General features: G+C 39.5%; 1 protein-coding gene across 1 annotated transcript; it reads right to left on the bottom strand.

The window, feature by feature from the left end:
• Window positions 1-939: 939 nt before the first annotated feature.
• fam131c (family with sequence similarity 131 member C) lies at window positions 940-6,050 on the bottom strand. Its single transcript, XM_030770226.1, has 6 exons — window positions 6,017-6,050; window positions 4,359-4,429; window positions 3,420-3,510; window positions 2,266-2,499; window positions 1,803-1,901; window positions 940-1,196 (listed from the first exon to the last, which is right to left on the bottom strand). Exons 1-6 carry the CDS (start codon window positions 6,045-6,047, stop codon window positions 940-942), a joined length of 783 nt encoding a protein of 260 aa, XP_030626086.1. The 5' UTR covers window positions 6,048-6,050.
• Between the last annotated feature and the right edge of the window lie 9,669 nt (window positions 6,051-15,719).

Genomic DNA, 15,719 nt, shown 5'->3' with positions numbered 1-15,719 from the left:
AATTTTGAGTTCTCTTATTTACACAGAGCATTTGTCATAGTGTAAGACAGCATCAATTGCTCCTTTGTCTCTTAGTACATCCAGAGAGTCCGAAAACAAGCAAATTTTGTTTGTTTATTTTTTTTTTGTTTTGAATCTTTATAATCTTGTAATGTCTGTTTCGACTTCCAGCCTGGGCTGTTAATCACTACTTCTCAAAAAAAAAAAAAAAAATCATTATTTCCCCCCAAACACTGCACTCACTAAAGTGCCTTTGCTGCAGTCACATTGAACTGCTCTTGAGTGAATTGGACCAGACAAAATGTCTGAATGGTGTCTGGGTGGAAGATAACGCATCTTTTATGTTGGCCACACCTCCAGCTGTAAGGTGCTGATACATTTCCATTGCTGTTCTGATGAAGGTGAAAGCAGTCTGTGGGAACATTGTAAACAGGCTTAATACAGACATTCTTGCCCAAAATTGAGAGGATATTCTGGTCAATATCCCCCCGCTGCTGAACCTGAGTGCAATTTTTTCTGTGAAATTATGGTCTTCTTTTCCATAGAAAAGTTCTGTGTTCTTTTTCTCACAAATATGTCATTGGTACAGCTGGTGCAGTTCAAAAGGTGATTTATCATACAAATTTGATGAAAGTTCTTCAGACAGCATGAAGCATTTCTTCAACTCAGTCTGGCAGACTGAAATGCAAGAACTCTATGACAACAGTTATTTACAAAAAATCAACGTCCCATTTACATTTCAACTTAGTAAGGCAGTAGTTCCTCCAGTAGCCCCACAAACTGAACACACACACACACACACACATATATAATACAACACTGATTCAGATCTGTATGATAATTCTGCCTCCCGCAGCGCCCCTGAAGTGTCCTTTAATTGTACAGAATACTTTGGTCCTTCAAAACAGGCATGTTTGAATGTTCTTCACAGTCTGAACTCTAGTTATAAAAGACTTCATCTTCTGAAAGAGAACTGCTGTCAGCGTGTTGCACAGGCACATGGGCAGAGCAGGCAACCCCCTCTTGTGAGAGGCATTGAGGTTCAGGCTGGGAGTTAGAGGCAGGGGCTTGGGGCTGGCCTTGGCCCAGTGAGCTTGAATCTTTATTGGCCTCCATGTGGATGCTATACAGGTGCTGAGGGACACCCACACTTCCGCCATCCACCAGAAACTGTGAGAGAAAGAGGTTCTCAGGGTCTATGTGAAAGAAAAAGAAAAAAAAACACCCAATCAAATCATACTCTTCACAAAAAAATTGAACCGTGACACAGAAAAGTGGGAGTATAAATTTAGATAAATCCACTCATCCAAAACTTATCACAGAGTTTCAGATACTTCAGTCATGTCATGTCATCTGTTGCTAAGAGATTTGCCCCATTCATTTAAGTGTGCAAATTATCAGCTCCACGACAGAGTGTTATGAGGCTGGTTGTAGCATTCCCATCTGGTTAATTGCACTATCTTTCATTAGACTGGATCTAATTAGCACTAAGAGGTCATTCCCCATGTGCTGATTTGTCTTAAACTTGGAGTAGAAGGCTATAGAGAATCAAGATAATAACAAAATTACTCATCTTTGAGCTTGTTTCAGTTTAACATGGAAAATCTGTGATGTTTGTAATTCCCTCTTAGTACATTTAAAACATAATAATTATACTTTGCAATGTGCTGTTGCTTTATTCAACACTTACTGAACATAATGACACTTAGACAGTGGATATTATTGCTTATTCAGTAAGACTGAGGCTAGACTGAGTTAAGGCTACTTCTGCTAAACTGTAGAGATAAGTGTTTGATTAGCACCTTCTAATGGGGCTGAACTGGTGGTGGGTTGATCTGTGTCCTCTTGAGCAGACCACATGTTCATAGCTGCTTCAGCCAAAGCAAACTGTTCAGCCACACCTAATAGAGAGAGAAAGAGATGAGAGAGAGGGAGAAGTAGGGAGAGAGGGAAAGAGGGAGAGATTGCTGGTTGGAATATAGGTTTTGGCTAGATACCAGACTGTTGAAACACTAACATAATCTACACAGAGACAGTAGCTAAGGAGATGTGTGAGCAGCTATGTCTAAACATCTGCTTCATCTCAAAGCCTTAAAACGACCTGCTGTCCTCATCTGTTTTCATTTATGAGCAGCAGATCTGAAGGGTCTGAATGAGAAGAAAACATGGGGGAAAGTATACCTGGCTCAAACTACACGGGTAAATGAAGGGAACCTAGAAAATGTGTGCAATTCAGCAATGCAGCTTAATCCCTCAGTGTCTCACCTGCGGCAAAACGAGCTTCTTTGATCTCGTCAGCCAGGTGGGAGTAAAGTTGTTGATCTTCCTGCAGGGCTGCTCCAACACCCTCCCAGCCCCCACCATCCTTGTTCCAGCCACACCAACCTCCTCCAACTGCTGTTTCTCCCCCCCAGCCCTTCCACTCAATCAGATGAGCGACGCGGCCCTGTGCCATCGCCGTGGGCTTGGTGATATGCTCTTTTATTGTTGCCACCAGACCTACAGAGAGAATCAAGGTTACACTGGGAAAGCAAAGGAGAGAAATGGACTGATCTCTGTTTAAAAAAAAAAAAAACTTGAGCAATAGAGGGAGAAAAGGAAAGAGTTGAGTAGGTAAAATGTAGGTAGAATGTTTGAAATCAAGGGAAGAAGAGTGTGACATTTAAGTGGGCATAATGTTTCTAAGACATCAAAAGTGAAGCACTTGCTGGCAAACATTAGAGTGGCACATCTAGAGTGGCACAAAGAAAAAAGAATAGGTTCATCATTATTAAGGATTCTTCCTTATTTTTAAGGAGTCCAATTTTGTGATTTTTAAAAAATATATATATATATAACTATGCCAAAGCCTTCTTACCATTGCTAGTCATGTCAGTCATTTATTTGTTTAATCAGTTTTTGGGGATATTTCATATCGCTTGTTTCAGATAGTAATTTTTTCTTTTTTCAAATTCCTTGTCACCAAAAATGGAACCTTTCAGCTATTCCATTCCCCCGTTTTTTAATATATGCATTGGTTCCTGATTGACTTCATAATTAAAATGTCAGGATTAAAAGAGCTCTCACTGAAAAAAAAGTTTAAAACCCATAACACATCATTAGACTCTGTAATTAACTTGACGTGAAGCCGAATAAGAGCGAGAGAGAGACAGAGGGGGGGAGAGAGAGAGAGAGAGAGAGAGAGAGAGAGAGAGAGAGAGAGAGGGAGGGAGGGAGAGAGCGAGAGAGAGAGAGCGAGAGAGAGAGAGAAAGAGAGAGAGAGAGATCGTGCTTTTGACGTGCAGGGAGTGGGAAATTACATTAGCAATCTCCTGCGGAGACTGACTGGTTTTCCAATTTATATGAATGACTTAGAATGAAAACAAAACAGAGCGAAACAACAACACAAAGTAAATCTACATGCATTAAAAGCATCTCACCCAGTAGGGAGGATGTAGCCAGTTCCCCAATGTCATAACGACTGTTGCTTTTCTTATCTGACATGATATCATTGTATGGCTGATGGCTGTCCTAAATGGATGGAAAAAACAACAATGAGAAGAGCAGTGCCTTGGTTGTAAATGCCTTATTTCCCAGATACACATATCCGTTAATGACGCTCACTAAGAGAACCAGCGAACTGCAGTATTCAGAATAACAATGATCCAAGCAGCACAATGTGAATCACAAAGGCGATAATTAGAAATAGCAAGGTACTTTGTAAACCTGACATATACACTGAAGGTGACTAAACCGTTTTGTGTTAAAAGACGGATTTCTGAGATTGTTATTATAGCAAAGACTTAGTTCATGTTTATGAATGGGGATTTTCAAAAGATAAGATAGGTATGTCTACAATACATTAAGATAACTAGACGTTAGTGGTTGCCCTTTTATGCATGGTACATTCAATAGTCAGGACAGAAACATTTCTCCTTTTTGTTTCGCCGTCGCTCATTATTAAAGTATGGAACAGTAAAATAAACAACAGTTTGCTTGGTTTTGACGTTTAACTGTAACGTTAGGTTGTGGACTACAGCCATTCAAATGATTGTGTTTTATTAACTGCAGTTAGCCTATGTTCTTTGTTGTTGTTTTCAGCTTGTACTTTTGAAAACTTTACTACATTAAAGCCTGACTTTGACTCAAGTTGTTTTTTGTTGTTGTTGTTGTTTTAATGTGTCACTTGCACTAGAGTAAGTCTTTAATGGTTGTATCTTTATTTCAACTCAAGTATAATATCTGAATACTATTACTACCCCTGGACTACACAGAAAACAACTTGGGCTGAGTTTATTGACAGTATTCAAAAGTCTTTTTGATTACAGCTACTCCACTTTTTAATGGGAATATCCTTCATAGCTGAAACATAAACGCACCTTGACGATAGGTCTTCCTTCAGCCATGGACTGAAGCTCTCCCATGGCAAGCTGCTGGGTCCTATGGAGATCTATGGGAGAACAAAGACACTGACATTACACTAATAAGGTGTTTTTGTACATCCACATGTGCATGCGGGCCTCTGTGCGTGAATATCAGTCTCTACTGGAGTGGATGGATGGGAATCACTCCTCTTTGCTCGGAAGTTTCCATAGCAACAGGCATTTGTCTTGACAACATCTCCCAGGGGATCCCCGGCGCGAGAGCCCATCTCGTCACCGTCCGCATTTCATTTGCTGAACCCTCAGAGACAAAAGGGTAATCTCAAATCTCTTGGCCCTCTTCCCTTGTGGATACTGAACCTAACAAGTCTTAATGTGAATCAACAATCAATGTCTGACCTTGTAGACGTCAGTCATCATGTGCCCCCCACTGCCACAAGACCTTCATTATATCACCCCATCTATCATAATCATACATTATACATCAGCCCTGACCCTGGCATTTACAATTCCCCACTCCCTGCCTCAGCTTCAGAGACACGGACCCCGCTGACCCACAGATAAAAACAGAAGTATGAGCCATTCAAAATGCAATGTTCTCTTCATTATTAAACCAGTTCTTGCTTTCACGTTCACCAGAGACACTTTAAAGTCAAGATGACTGCTCCCACCTTAATCCATTTGAAATTGACATGAAAGGTCAATGTCCTTTCCAACTCAAATAACATCCTTCGCACTTCAGAGGATATCCTCCGCGGGCAGGTAAATGGATGGATGGGAGGAGGGACAGGAGAACAGTGGGATTTCCCCTTCGCAACTCTGATCTTTCAAACAGAACCCAGAGGAACTGAAAAAATCCACCTGTGAGCTGTATCACCAATGCATTACCAATGTAGCCTTATCAGTTTAGTTTACAAAAACAGAAAACAGGCCCCTAGCTTGTTGTGCTACCTGCTAGCTTTACACGTTGTTTAGGCTGTGAAATCTTTCAATACAGAAAGACCACAATAACAAACAACTTTTTATAGGCTACAAAAACCCAGTATCGGTGTTTTAAGCAGTTTTCTACACTGCACTGTGAAGGCAGTTATCTGTTCTCGACAGTCAGAGCACTATTCTAGCTTCAAGCTGGCTGTGCAAGGCTGATCATGATTATATAGTGCTGACTAGCATGAAAAAAAGCTTTCCTATTCTTTTCTGTCTTCACTTACTGAACATTCCTCTCTAGGAATAAAAGCAATCAAACATGTCTTGATACGATCTCTTTCTCCATATTACATCTTAATTTATGTTGTTTTAATATTCTTAAAGAGCGCGTTGATGCAAAACAATCCCTATGCTACCAAACATATCACATACGTGTCACGTGTATATTCTGAAGAGCACAGTATTTGTATAGGCTACGCATTAGACACAAGAAAATTATACAAGTTAATGTAACATCACTCACAGATATAAGTAAAGAAGAGTGAAGCCTAATTCAACCTCCCTGCAACTTTTGCTAAACAGTTATACACACATAAACAGACTGACTGCAGCCCGATCCAAGCAAAAAGATGACTTGTGGTGAGACTGACAACAACACTCTGGGATGAACCTACAGACAGAATGACAGACAGATAAACTGACACATACACTGACAATAAGAGACTGACCTTGGTGACCTTTGCAAAGGCAGGCGCCCATGGTGTTCAGCTGCAAGACAGTTATCTGTTCACCATGCTGTCTGAGAGAGGGGTGGTGGTAGCAGACAGAAAGAGAAAGGAGAGAGAGAGTGGTTGAGAGAGGAAAGGTATGGGGGAAAAGCAGGGAGCCAGTTAGATGAGAGGAGGGGAAATAAAGGAGAGAGAGGAGAAATTGTTCGAGGACAGAAACAGAGGTTTGGAGTCTTTCCGGTATGTTGGAGCATTGTCTGTCATGTCATGAGCTGAGACAGAAGAGGGGGAAAGAGAGAGAGAGAGAGAGAGTGAAGGGGGGGGGGGGGGGATCGTGAACGCACGTTGCCTGCCTGCTTAGTGTCCCTCCCCTCCACCTCTCCGTTCTCCTCCCCCTCTCTTTATTTTTTTTTCCTCTGTCCCTCAACTTCTGCACCCTTTACATACTGAAAAACTGTATCTTGTTTCACACACTATTTTGGTCAGCTATCAAAAGATGTGAAAGATACACAATGAGTGGCAGACAGTTCATAATCATGTTGACATGGAAAAGGGCATATGCCTCTGGTCTATATTTGCTTTATACTTTTGTAGGTTAGACACATATAGTAATCATGTGATATATGTGTAATTTATATATAGCCACGTACAAACGTGAGGACAGTCACGCAACAACAGACAGGTCTCAAACTGAATACATACACAGAGCAACAAGCAACTTCAGTCACCATAGCTGCTTGCTGCCCTCTTGTGTAAGTATAGTATTACTAGACTGCACGGTTTTAGTGGTGCCTTGAGGATGACGCTTAAACTCAGTTCAGTTGTCAAGCAGACTCTAAGTCACCGATTCAAACAGTGATTTTAAATAAGCTTATTATTCAGCTCCAGAAATCCATGTGTTGCGGGCACAGCGGAAGACTGAACTATAGTCACAACAAATAAGCCTATATGTGATGCCATTTGTATAAATCACCTTTTCGTTACTTCTTTTTATGTCTCTGTCCAAATTCAACACAGACAGACGCCAAAGAATAAAGAAATGGTCGTTTTTTAAAAAGTTGATAGGCTATCATGTAGCTTAGGTCGTACGTTTCTGCACGCATGTGCACAATTTGTTATTCACACAAAGATGTACAAATACCTCGCCAAACTTTTAGATTCTATGGGATTTTTCCTCACTTTGTTTCATAGAACTTATGCTTGAAACAAACATCCACTCGCCCACTATATAGTGCACTGTATAGGCAATAAGCCATTTTGTAGTGCTGTCGAAATCTCAGCTGTTAATTTACGACACTATGTAGTACACTAGAAAATCGCCGCAAGGAACGGCAAAATGTAGTGTACAGAAGCTGTACCCTACATCTATCAACTTAGACCATCAGGCGTTGAGGCCTGTCTCGTGAGAGCAGGCAAGTCTTTACAGACCAATCAGAAGTAAATGTTCTGGCGTTTGTTTATGCGACAGAGATAGTAATTACGAATATCACATAATTATGTAGCACCGTAACATCCAAATAGTGTCTGAAATGTATCAGCAACTGTCTGCCTTTATCCCCCAGCACGTGTTCTATGTAGCAAACACTACAGAGTGAGTGACTGAGTGAGTAAGTGGACAAGTGGATATTTCGAACACAGCAACAGTTTCATTGTGACATCACCCTCACGACTTCGAAAGCCCTGTTCCCATAGCAACGCCCTCGCGTTCTGTGGCTGCTTTCTCACATTACTCTACGGTAAAATAACATGCCTTGCAAGAACAAATAACATACAGTCTCACATCCGGAAGTGAATTACAGACTAATTGCCTTGGTTAAAAAGAGAAAGAAAGTCCCTCTCATGTTCCAGTGTATGAGGAAAATGTATTACTGAAACTTGCATCAGTCTCTGCAGACATTTACAGAAAGTACCGCAACAGCCTATTTGGGACAAGCCTGACACTCTGTGGTGGAACGTCGCATGCACAAATAATCTGAGGGCACAAATACAATGTTAATTGTCGGTTCACACGCTTTAAAAACCCAACAAATGTGAAATTGCGCCAATTTTGGTTTATTATGTATCACTCGACGGAAACAGATTTATGCTCGGTTCGTCGTAATAGTGTACGCTCGTGTCATCTATCCGGCTTTATGTGCCGATCTTCCATTAGTGTGTGCACGCGGGTGTGCATGTATTCGTGAGTTTGACTTCTGTGGGTGCATGCTAAAATTCCATCTGTGTTTAACTACCCATAAACTGTTTCCACTCTCTTTCCATGCCTTTTCCCACAGATTCTATCCAATCAGCTTTATCGCAGTACTCAACAATAGGGTAAACGTACTTGCACAGCAAGGTCTAAAACCATTTATCTGAATTTGGCAACAGTCTCATATGCAAATGACAAGGTTGACTCACAATTCCAACCAGAAATCAAAGCTGATTAAGGGTCTTTGAACTGATGCCCAGACATGAATCAACACAGAGATCAGGAAAGACTGTCCATGACAGATACTGTAAAACTGAAATGTCAAAGCAGCTGTCGAGGTGTATTCTGAGTCACTATGACTGAATTATCTGCCCTTTTTATATATCTTAGACAGGAAAATGATATGTGATTTTACTTTATATGCTGTCAAACTTCTGTACAATGATCATCATTATCTTCTTCTTCTTCTTCTTCTTCTTCTTCTTCTTCCTCTACTTCTTCAAGCACTAATAATAAGAACCACTCATAACCTTATTTTTCATACATGGAGACAAAAAAAAAGCCAACTGTCAGTAAAATTTAAATAGTATAATATGAATTTACATGCAGGCCAGAATGAGTGAGAGATAGAAAGTCAAAGAGTGAGACAGAGAAAAAAAGAAGCAAAGAAAGGGAGGACCAGCATGGGTGTTGGTTGGTGATTTGCTAACTTGATCACGCTGATGAGATGCTAAGACCTGAGTGATGAGTTATAATTACAGAAGAGAGAGAGGCAAATATGCGTGTGTGGTCATGTCTAATTGCACATATGCACGAACATTTAAACATTGACAAGGGTTTTTCAGTCTACATCTTGAACTAATAAAATACAAATGACCTCTAAATAACCTTTTTTAGTGTATGTAAAAAACTATACTCAGTTTATTATTTCATGCTGTATTTTGCTCATATCTCTGTAGAATTTTGTTTGCTTGATAAGTAGTTTGTTTTACCATAACATAAACTAGTGACCAACAGAATGGTCCTAGAGAGAATAAATTACACTACAAATCCATTGTCCACAGATAGTCAGTGTTAGGCATTTGGCCTAGCTTGTGGGCCAGTTTAACCTTGGGTGTTCAGTCTCTAAAACAAGAAGACAGGAAAGCCACGAGATTCCATCCATTGTTGCCATACCTTTTCTGAGAATCTGATTATACAAGTTTTGGAGTCATTCATAACAACATAACAATCGTAAAGTCTTTGTGGCAATTTTAAGCCATTGATAAAAATTCTTGTACGACCTTACAATCCTACCAACCATCGCATTACAAGTGAATATTTCACTTCACTTGAGCTTATAATTATATACAGGATTAGCCGAAGACAAGGTGTCCGCTCTCCACTCTAAAGTTTGGATTAAACCACAAATTTTTGTTCCTAGTTATGATTAAGAAAAAGAAACACACACACACACACGTCAGGCTGAGTGACATTCATTGGGTCTGCTGCCTCTTAATGGCACAGTGCCCTCCTCCACCTCTTTGTTGAGCCTTCAGTCCTGTACCAGCCCACAACTCAGTCAACCACTACATCATCCACTTATCTAAATCTCTACGAGAAAAGCACAGACTCAAACCAGAGTTTTGTTGTTTTTGTTTTTTTTTAAATTCTGTTTCTTTATAATTCAAGAGGTCTTTGCCTCTGACTCCCCCCCCCCCCCCTCCCCTTTCTGTCTCCAGCAAGTTTACATATTTCTGTCACCAGCAACAAAACTGAAGGACTGGTTCGTTTTAAACAGCATGTCAGTAGTTATTACCCCCTAGAGGCAGTCACATACACAATGCTCTGTGGACTGCAGGCGTGTGAACGACACAAGGTTAGGTCCCCGAAGGAATGAGATGGAATCTATGCTGAATCCCTTTATGAGAAACAGCCTCTTAACAAAATAGCTGTCTGGAATCCAGTTTTATTTGGAGAAAACATTATGGCTTTTGAGCAGAATTACCATTAGAAGTAACTTGGGCAAGGGTATTTACTCAAGGGACAATGTTAAAAAAAAAAAAAAAAGGAGTACATCTTTTTAAAATTGAAACTCAAATGTTTCCACAATGTGCGATCAAGAACCAGTGAATTGAATCAAACTTTTCCTCAGTGATAATAAATCATACTTTGGCTTTTTACACACAGCTAAGGGAAGAACTGAACTTTCCCTCAGAAGAGGGAACTATCTGCTCATTTGCTGGACCACCAAGAAGTCACTTTTATGACAGACAGAAACATTCAGATCAGCAACATTTTACTTTCCACAAACATGTCAACACATGTCTAATACATGCCTCTCAGATCCATCATCAGGCTCCAAGGAAACGTCAGGGAATTTCCAAGCTTAGAAACTCGCCCACTGTCCTCATCCATTCTCATGCTTAAATGACAGTCAATACATTTTTACATAACCCTGCTGTCATGTCATCAAATCACTCTTTCAAGAAAACTAATCCAAAGATGAATTCATACGTTTATACGCTTTCACGCTTGTGGCTCTGTGCAAAACTTGATCTTTTGTGTTGAGCTTTTAAATTGTTGTGACCCACCCCCACTCCACTAGCAGCAGTGGCTCAGCCAGTTAGCAGTGCTGTTTACACATCTACAACATGTAGAAGTTTAACACCTTTGCAGACAAACCTCACAACTTTGACTTGCTGTAGCATGCAATTTCTGAACACTGCCTTTTCTCTGTGAAGAAAATGGAGGATATGTCTGGATTGAGATGGAGAAAGACATACACACTTAGGGAATGATACTTCAATTTGCACCACCTCCTGTCGTTTCCGCTAATGGCCAACATTTGTGCTGAGAATTCAGGAGCTGTGATATCAGATGCCGTTCCATATCAGAGAAAGAGCATTCAGTGTACAAATTCAATAATAAGTCCCTGTTTTAAAAAAAAGTCTCCATTCTACAGCAGAGAAAGGAAGAGAGAGAGACAGAGGGAGAGAGAGAGAGCAAAAACCTGACAAACCCCATTTGCTTGGTCACAAGACGAGATGGATTGCAACACTGTCAGAATCTAGCTTTGAAGACACATCATAAACATCCTGAGGGCTTAATGAGTCACAGGCCTCGGCACATTAAAAGAGTGCTCCACTGCTTCTTACGTTGATATAATTACTGGTAAATATAAAATGAATTAAATGGCTAAAAAAAATATTTGTTTGAAACCTTTAGTTGAGTGACATGAGCAATGATTTCCCACTTCAAGGTGAAGTGTCAAGACTAAAGGCCAAGAATCCCTTCAGGCCAAGAGCTGTGATTTAAAGTGTGTTTAGATCCCTGGGAATGATATTAAGCTTGTATAATTTGCACAAGGTCTAGTTCCTTTTCATGCCATGAAAATATGTTTAAATTACTATAATGTCTACTATATATATTAAGGAATTAGAATAGTGACAGAAATATAACAATCTTTATGCTGTACATGAAAACTGATTAAACACCACAGGTGCAACATATCTTATTACAGTGAAATACATCGAATGAATAATAAGAAAAGAAAAAAAAAACTGACACAGTGAAATGGTTGTCCAACATATGAAAAATCAAATACGAAAATCACAAATGAATTTTCTGTCTGCAGCCCCAATCTCAATTAAATTATTTTGCTCTGACAGACCGCAGAGGTCTGATATGTTATCAAGCTGAAGGATGGAAAAATGCTGATGCAACCAACTCAGGAGAGTACTCATATCAGTGTTCCTTCAGTCAGACCCTCTCACTGCTTCTCTCTCTTTTTTTGTCCTTTTTGTTCAGCAGGATGAATATCCCTACACATGTTGAACTGGCCTACATAAATCTGATGACACAAATTTTCTGTGTTGGCTCTATACAGAGCCGGGGTTTGCATTTGGTGTCTGTAGTTCACTGGGTTGTTCAAGGCTGTAGTCAAAAGAAACTGCATTAATCCCAAATTGGACTGAAGCAATTTCCCTGCCTGATTCTTAAAGTGGTGCCAGAGATGGGGACCACCTCAGCTGTAGCCCATACAGGGGGATGAATACCAGATCTCACTGGCCTCGAGGGCAGAACAACCCTCTTTCCATATGCTGCCTAATTGGTTTAATTACTGTAATTATCTGCTGGGGTTCAGGTTGTGCAGGCAGAAACGATTAATGGCCTCAAAAACATATGTAGACAGGAGGAAATGGGAGGTGGGAGACAGGAGGGGTGTATGCTGAGGGATGCCATTACACAAAGAGGTGATGAAGTTTGAAAAGGCTGTCATGGTCTCTCAGGGACTAGAGAGAGCAGCGGTAATTGAAAAAATGCAGAGAGACAAATGAAATCCAAAGGTCAGTATTATAGTTAGGGGAAAAAAAAGAAAGGGCCTTTGGCGGAGTAGCTTGTTTTAAACAGATTTTCTGAAAAATGATACCAGACACGCACGCACGCACCGCACACGCATACACACGCACACACACACATACACACACGCACGCACGCGCGAACACACAGTTATAGCCAACCTCTTAAAATATAAAAATGCGCTTGAAACCACAACTAGTCAAACATGTCATTCATAATCAGACAGTCCCTATCAGTTTAATATTTGTCAGTTTTAATATTAAAATACAATGATCATGAAGAATCACAGAGAATTGTTGATAGGGGCTAAGTGGATCTGTTGTGTGAGGCAATCATAAAATTACATGGGTTTCCTTTCATAGTGGTTCCATGGTTTGTAGAACCCCTGCTGACATAAACTTCAGTCCGCTGGTGGGAATTTTTTTCCATAATGTAAAAAACTGTATATAACATAGTGAAGGATAACATGGTGATTCCTGTAAATATTCATAAGTTTACAGGAGAAAAAAAAGCAATATTTTTCCTTTTTGAACAAGTCCTGATATTATGTGTGTAGTGTTCTCAAGTTACATAGTGCAGTAACATTTAATATGCACTGTTGCTCTGCCAAACAGCCTGCAAAACTGATGGAGCAAAACTAGCTTATTACATTCAAGGTCAACAAAAATGACATTACGTGAATAACTGATGTCAAAACATAAGAAAAGGAAAGGATCAAACTAGAAATACAAATGAAGGGTGAGAAAGAGTGGAAAGTCTAAAGGGAGAGTAAGGAAGAAAGAGGCAGTAAGAGTCAGAGAGACAACATGTCAAAGAATGAGCGAGTGAGAGAAACAGAAAGAGAGAAAAGCATTGAGAGGGAGAGAGACCAATATAGACCCAAATTGGAGGATGTGTTGTATGGTCACAAACCCATCTCTAAAATTAGCTGGAGTGTAAATTCCACAATGCTGCTGCCTTTAAATCAGTCCATCAAATGAAAATTACAGAAAAAGATATGACATAAATTGAGAGTGGAAGGCAAAGGATATACATGAGTTGTAGTGGAAGAATATTTTTTTTAATATTGAGAAGGACTATTTTTACAGGAGCAAAACAAAGAAAGAGGAACCCAAGAAATGGAAGCCACAGGCCTCACTGGTTAATCCAGACTGAGAACACAAACATGTGCATGAAGTACAGGAACCAGGACCAAGTCCTGAATGTTAACACAATCCCAACACCCACTCTCTCTCTCTCTCTCACACACACACATGCACACGCACACACAGACACACACACACACACACACACAAAGAAACTAAAACCTGAACAAAAACATTAATGCCACGCAGACACGCATACACACACAGAGAGAGAGAGAGAGAGAGTTACGCCTACATACAATTACAAATACATAGTTTTCTCTTTGATATGCTGCATGTTGTAAAAATATATGTTGGTTTAATCTCTTCCTTTCTTTTTTTTTCCTCAAAGGGAAAAGAGGGAGAAAAAAAAAAACTAACCACATGATATGTATGGTATGGAAAAGCAAATGACGGAAAATCTCACCACTGTCGTGGTTTTTGCTTCTCTTCCCCAAAAGGGAGGGCCCTTCTGGGGCACTGAAATGGCACAGTTCTACAAAACATAAAAAAAGGATAGATACACAGACACACACAGACAAGCATAATGGTGTGACTAAGTCGGTAAGAAAATAAAAAAGAGGACACCAAGTTTCTTGTTTCCCATGCTCTCTCTCTCTCTCTCTCTACCTGCTTGACTTCCCTGATGCTGTTTCTTTGTTTGCCAACTTTCCCAGCCAGATTATATTCTATGTATAAATATTTGCATTCCTTTTCCATCCATTTCCGTCTTATCTGAAGAATGCATTAGTGGCGCTGTTACTTTCATTTCACTCCATAACATCTGATAAATTCAATACATGAGGCGCCAGTCAAATGTCCCTTTCAAATCAAGTTCATTTGGAATACTAAGGAAAGCATGCTCAATACTGTCAGCAAAGCAGAATGGATTACAGTACCGAACAGTTTATGACTGTTTTCCAGGAAAATCTTTAAACCAAACTGTAACTAGCAACTGTTTTTTTTTTTTTTAAATGCAGGTAGTCTTCATGGATACTCATGAATAGCCCCTCTGTGTTTGGGCGGATACTGAATACTGGTTTATAACACAAACTCTCACTCATGTTATACTCTACCTAAAGAAAATTGTCTAAGGCAAAGAGTATTATTATGCTTAACCATATTGCAGTGAACAACCGATTAATTTCACAAAATATTGCTTTTTTCATGGCAGCTCTGTAAGATTACAATAAATAATCAAATTTCTATGTACATATTCATCTCTCTGCAACTGCATAAGAGATGATAAATTTGTTCTTCTGGTAATCAACATTTACTAAATGACATATATGAAGATTTTGGGGAGAAATTCTGTAAGAAACACTTAAGGAGAGAAAGAAATATTCAGTAAATTCATGAGGCTACAAATATTTTATTGTGACTGAAAAAGAAACCTTCAATTACAAATAAATCCCAAATCAGTGTTGTTAAGACAATAAATAAAAAATATAAAATAAATAGGCTATTAAATAAGGTGTATAACAATGGGCTAAATTGGACTTTTAGGCCAATTTAAAGATACTCAATGCATCTCATCTGAATGGAAGTCTCTTGATTGGGAGAAGCATCAAATATGAATTAAACATGTATTGGAAAAGGAAACCAAACAAAAAAAAAACAACCAAACAAAAAAAAAAACAGCGCATTTCCCTTTTCATCTGTGTGAGAACCCGGTCACATCAGTATCAAACCTGTCAACTCCATCGCACTTTTAAGAGTGCAGGTACCACTTAACAAAATATCACTGTAAGCAAAACAGACCAGTTGCAAATATTTTTTTTTTAAATGGGAGTATTAACAACCTCAGCGACTAGCACTACTTAACATTAAAATGAATTCAATGCAATGCTATGCCAACCATTCTATGTTACTGAAATGATCCTCTAACCACATTAAGACTAGTAAAATCGATTGAGTGTGAAGTTCCCCAAGTACCCAAGTTTTCTCCAAGTACTGTGAATGGCATTCCTTGCTCAATGCTGTCAAAATATGCTGGAAAGAGAATAACGTTTTTTACAGAACAAATTTTTGTATCTTCTATAAATACAAT

Source organism: Chanos chanos, chromosome 3, assembly GCF_902362185.1.
Source record: "Chanos chanos chromosome 3, fChaCha1.1, whole genome shotgun sequence".
NCBI lineage: Eukaryota > Metazoa > Chordata > Actinopteri > Gonorynchiformes > Chanidae > Chanos > Chanos chanos.
This window is presented reverse-complemented; position numbering and strand designations above follow the sequence as displayed.

Excerpts from the sequence above, each read along its gene's own strand:
- fam131c (XM_030770226.1), bottom strand. The coding sequence starts at position 6,047 with ATGGGCGCCTGCCTTTGCAAAGGTCACCAAG. Across the intron at positions 3,511-4,358 it reads AAGGAAGACCTATCGTCAAG|GACAGCCATCAGCCATACAA; the intron begins GTGCGTTTATGT and ends CCATCCATTTAG. Across the intron at positions 1,902-2,265 it reads AGAAGCTCGTTTTGCCGCAG|GTGTGGCTGAACAGTTTGCT; the intron begins GTGAGACACTGA and ends TCTCTCTATTAG.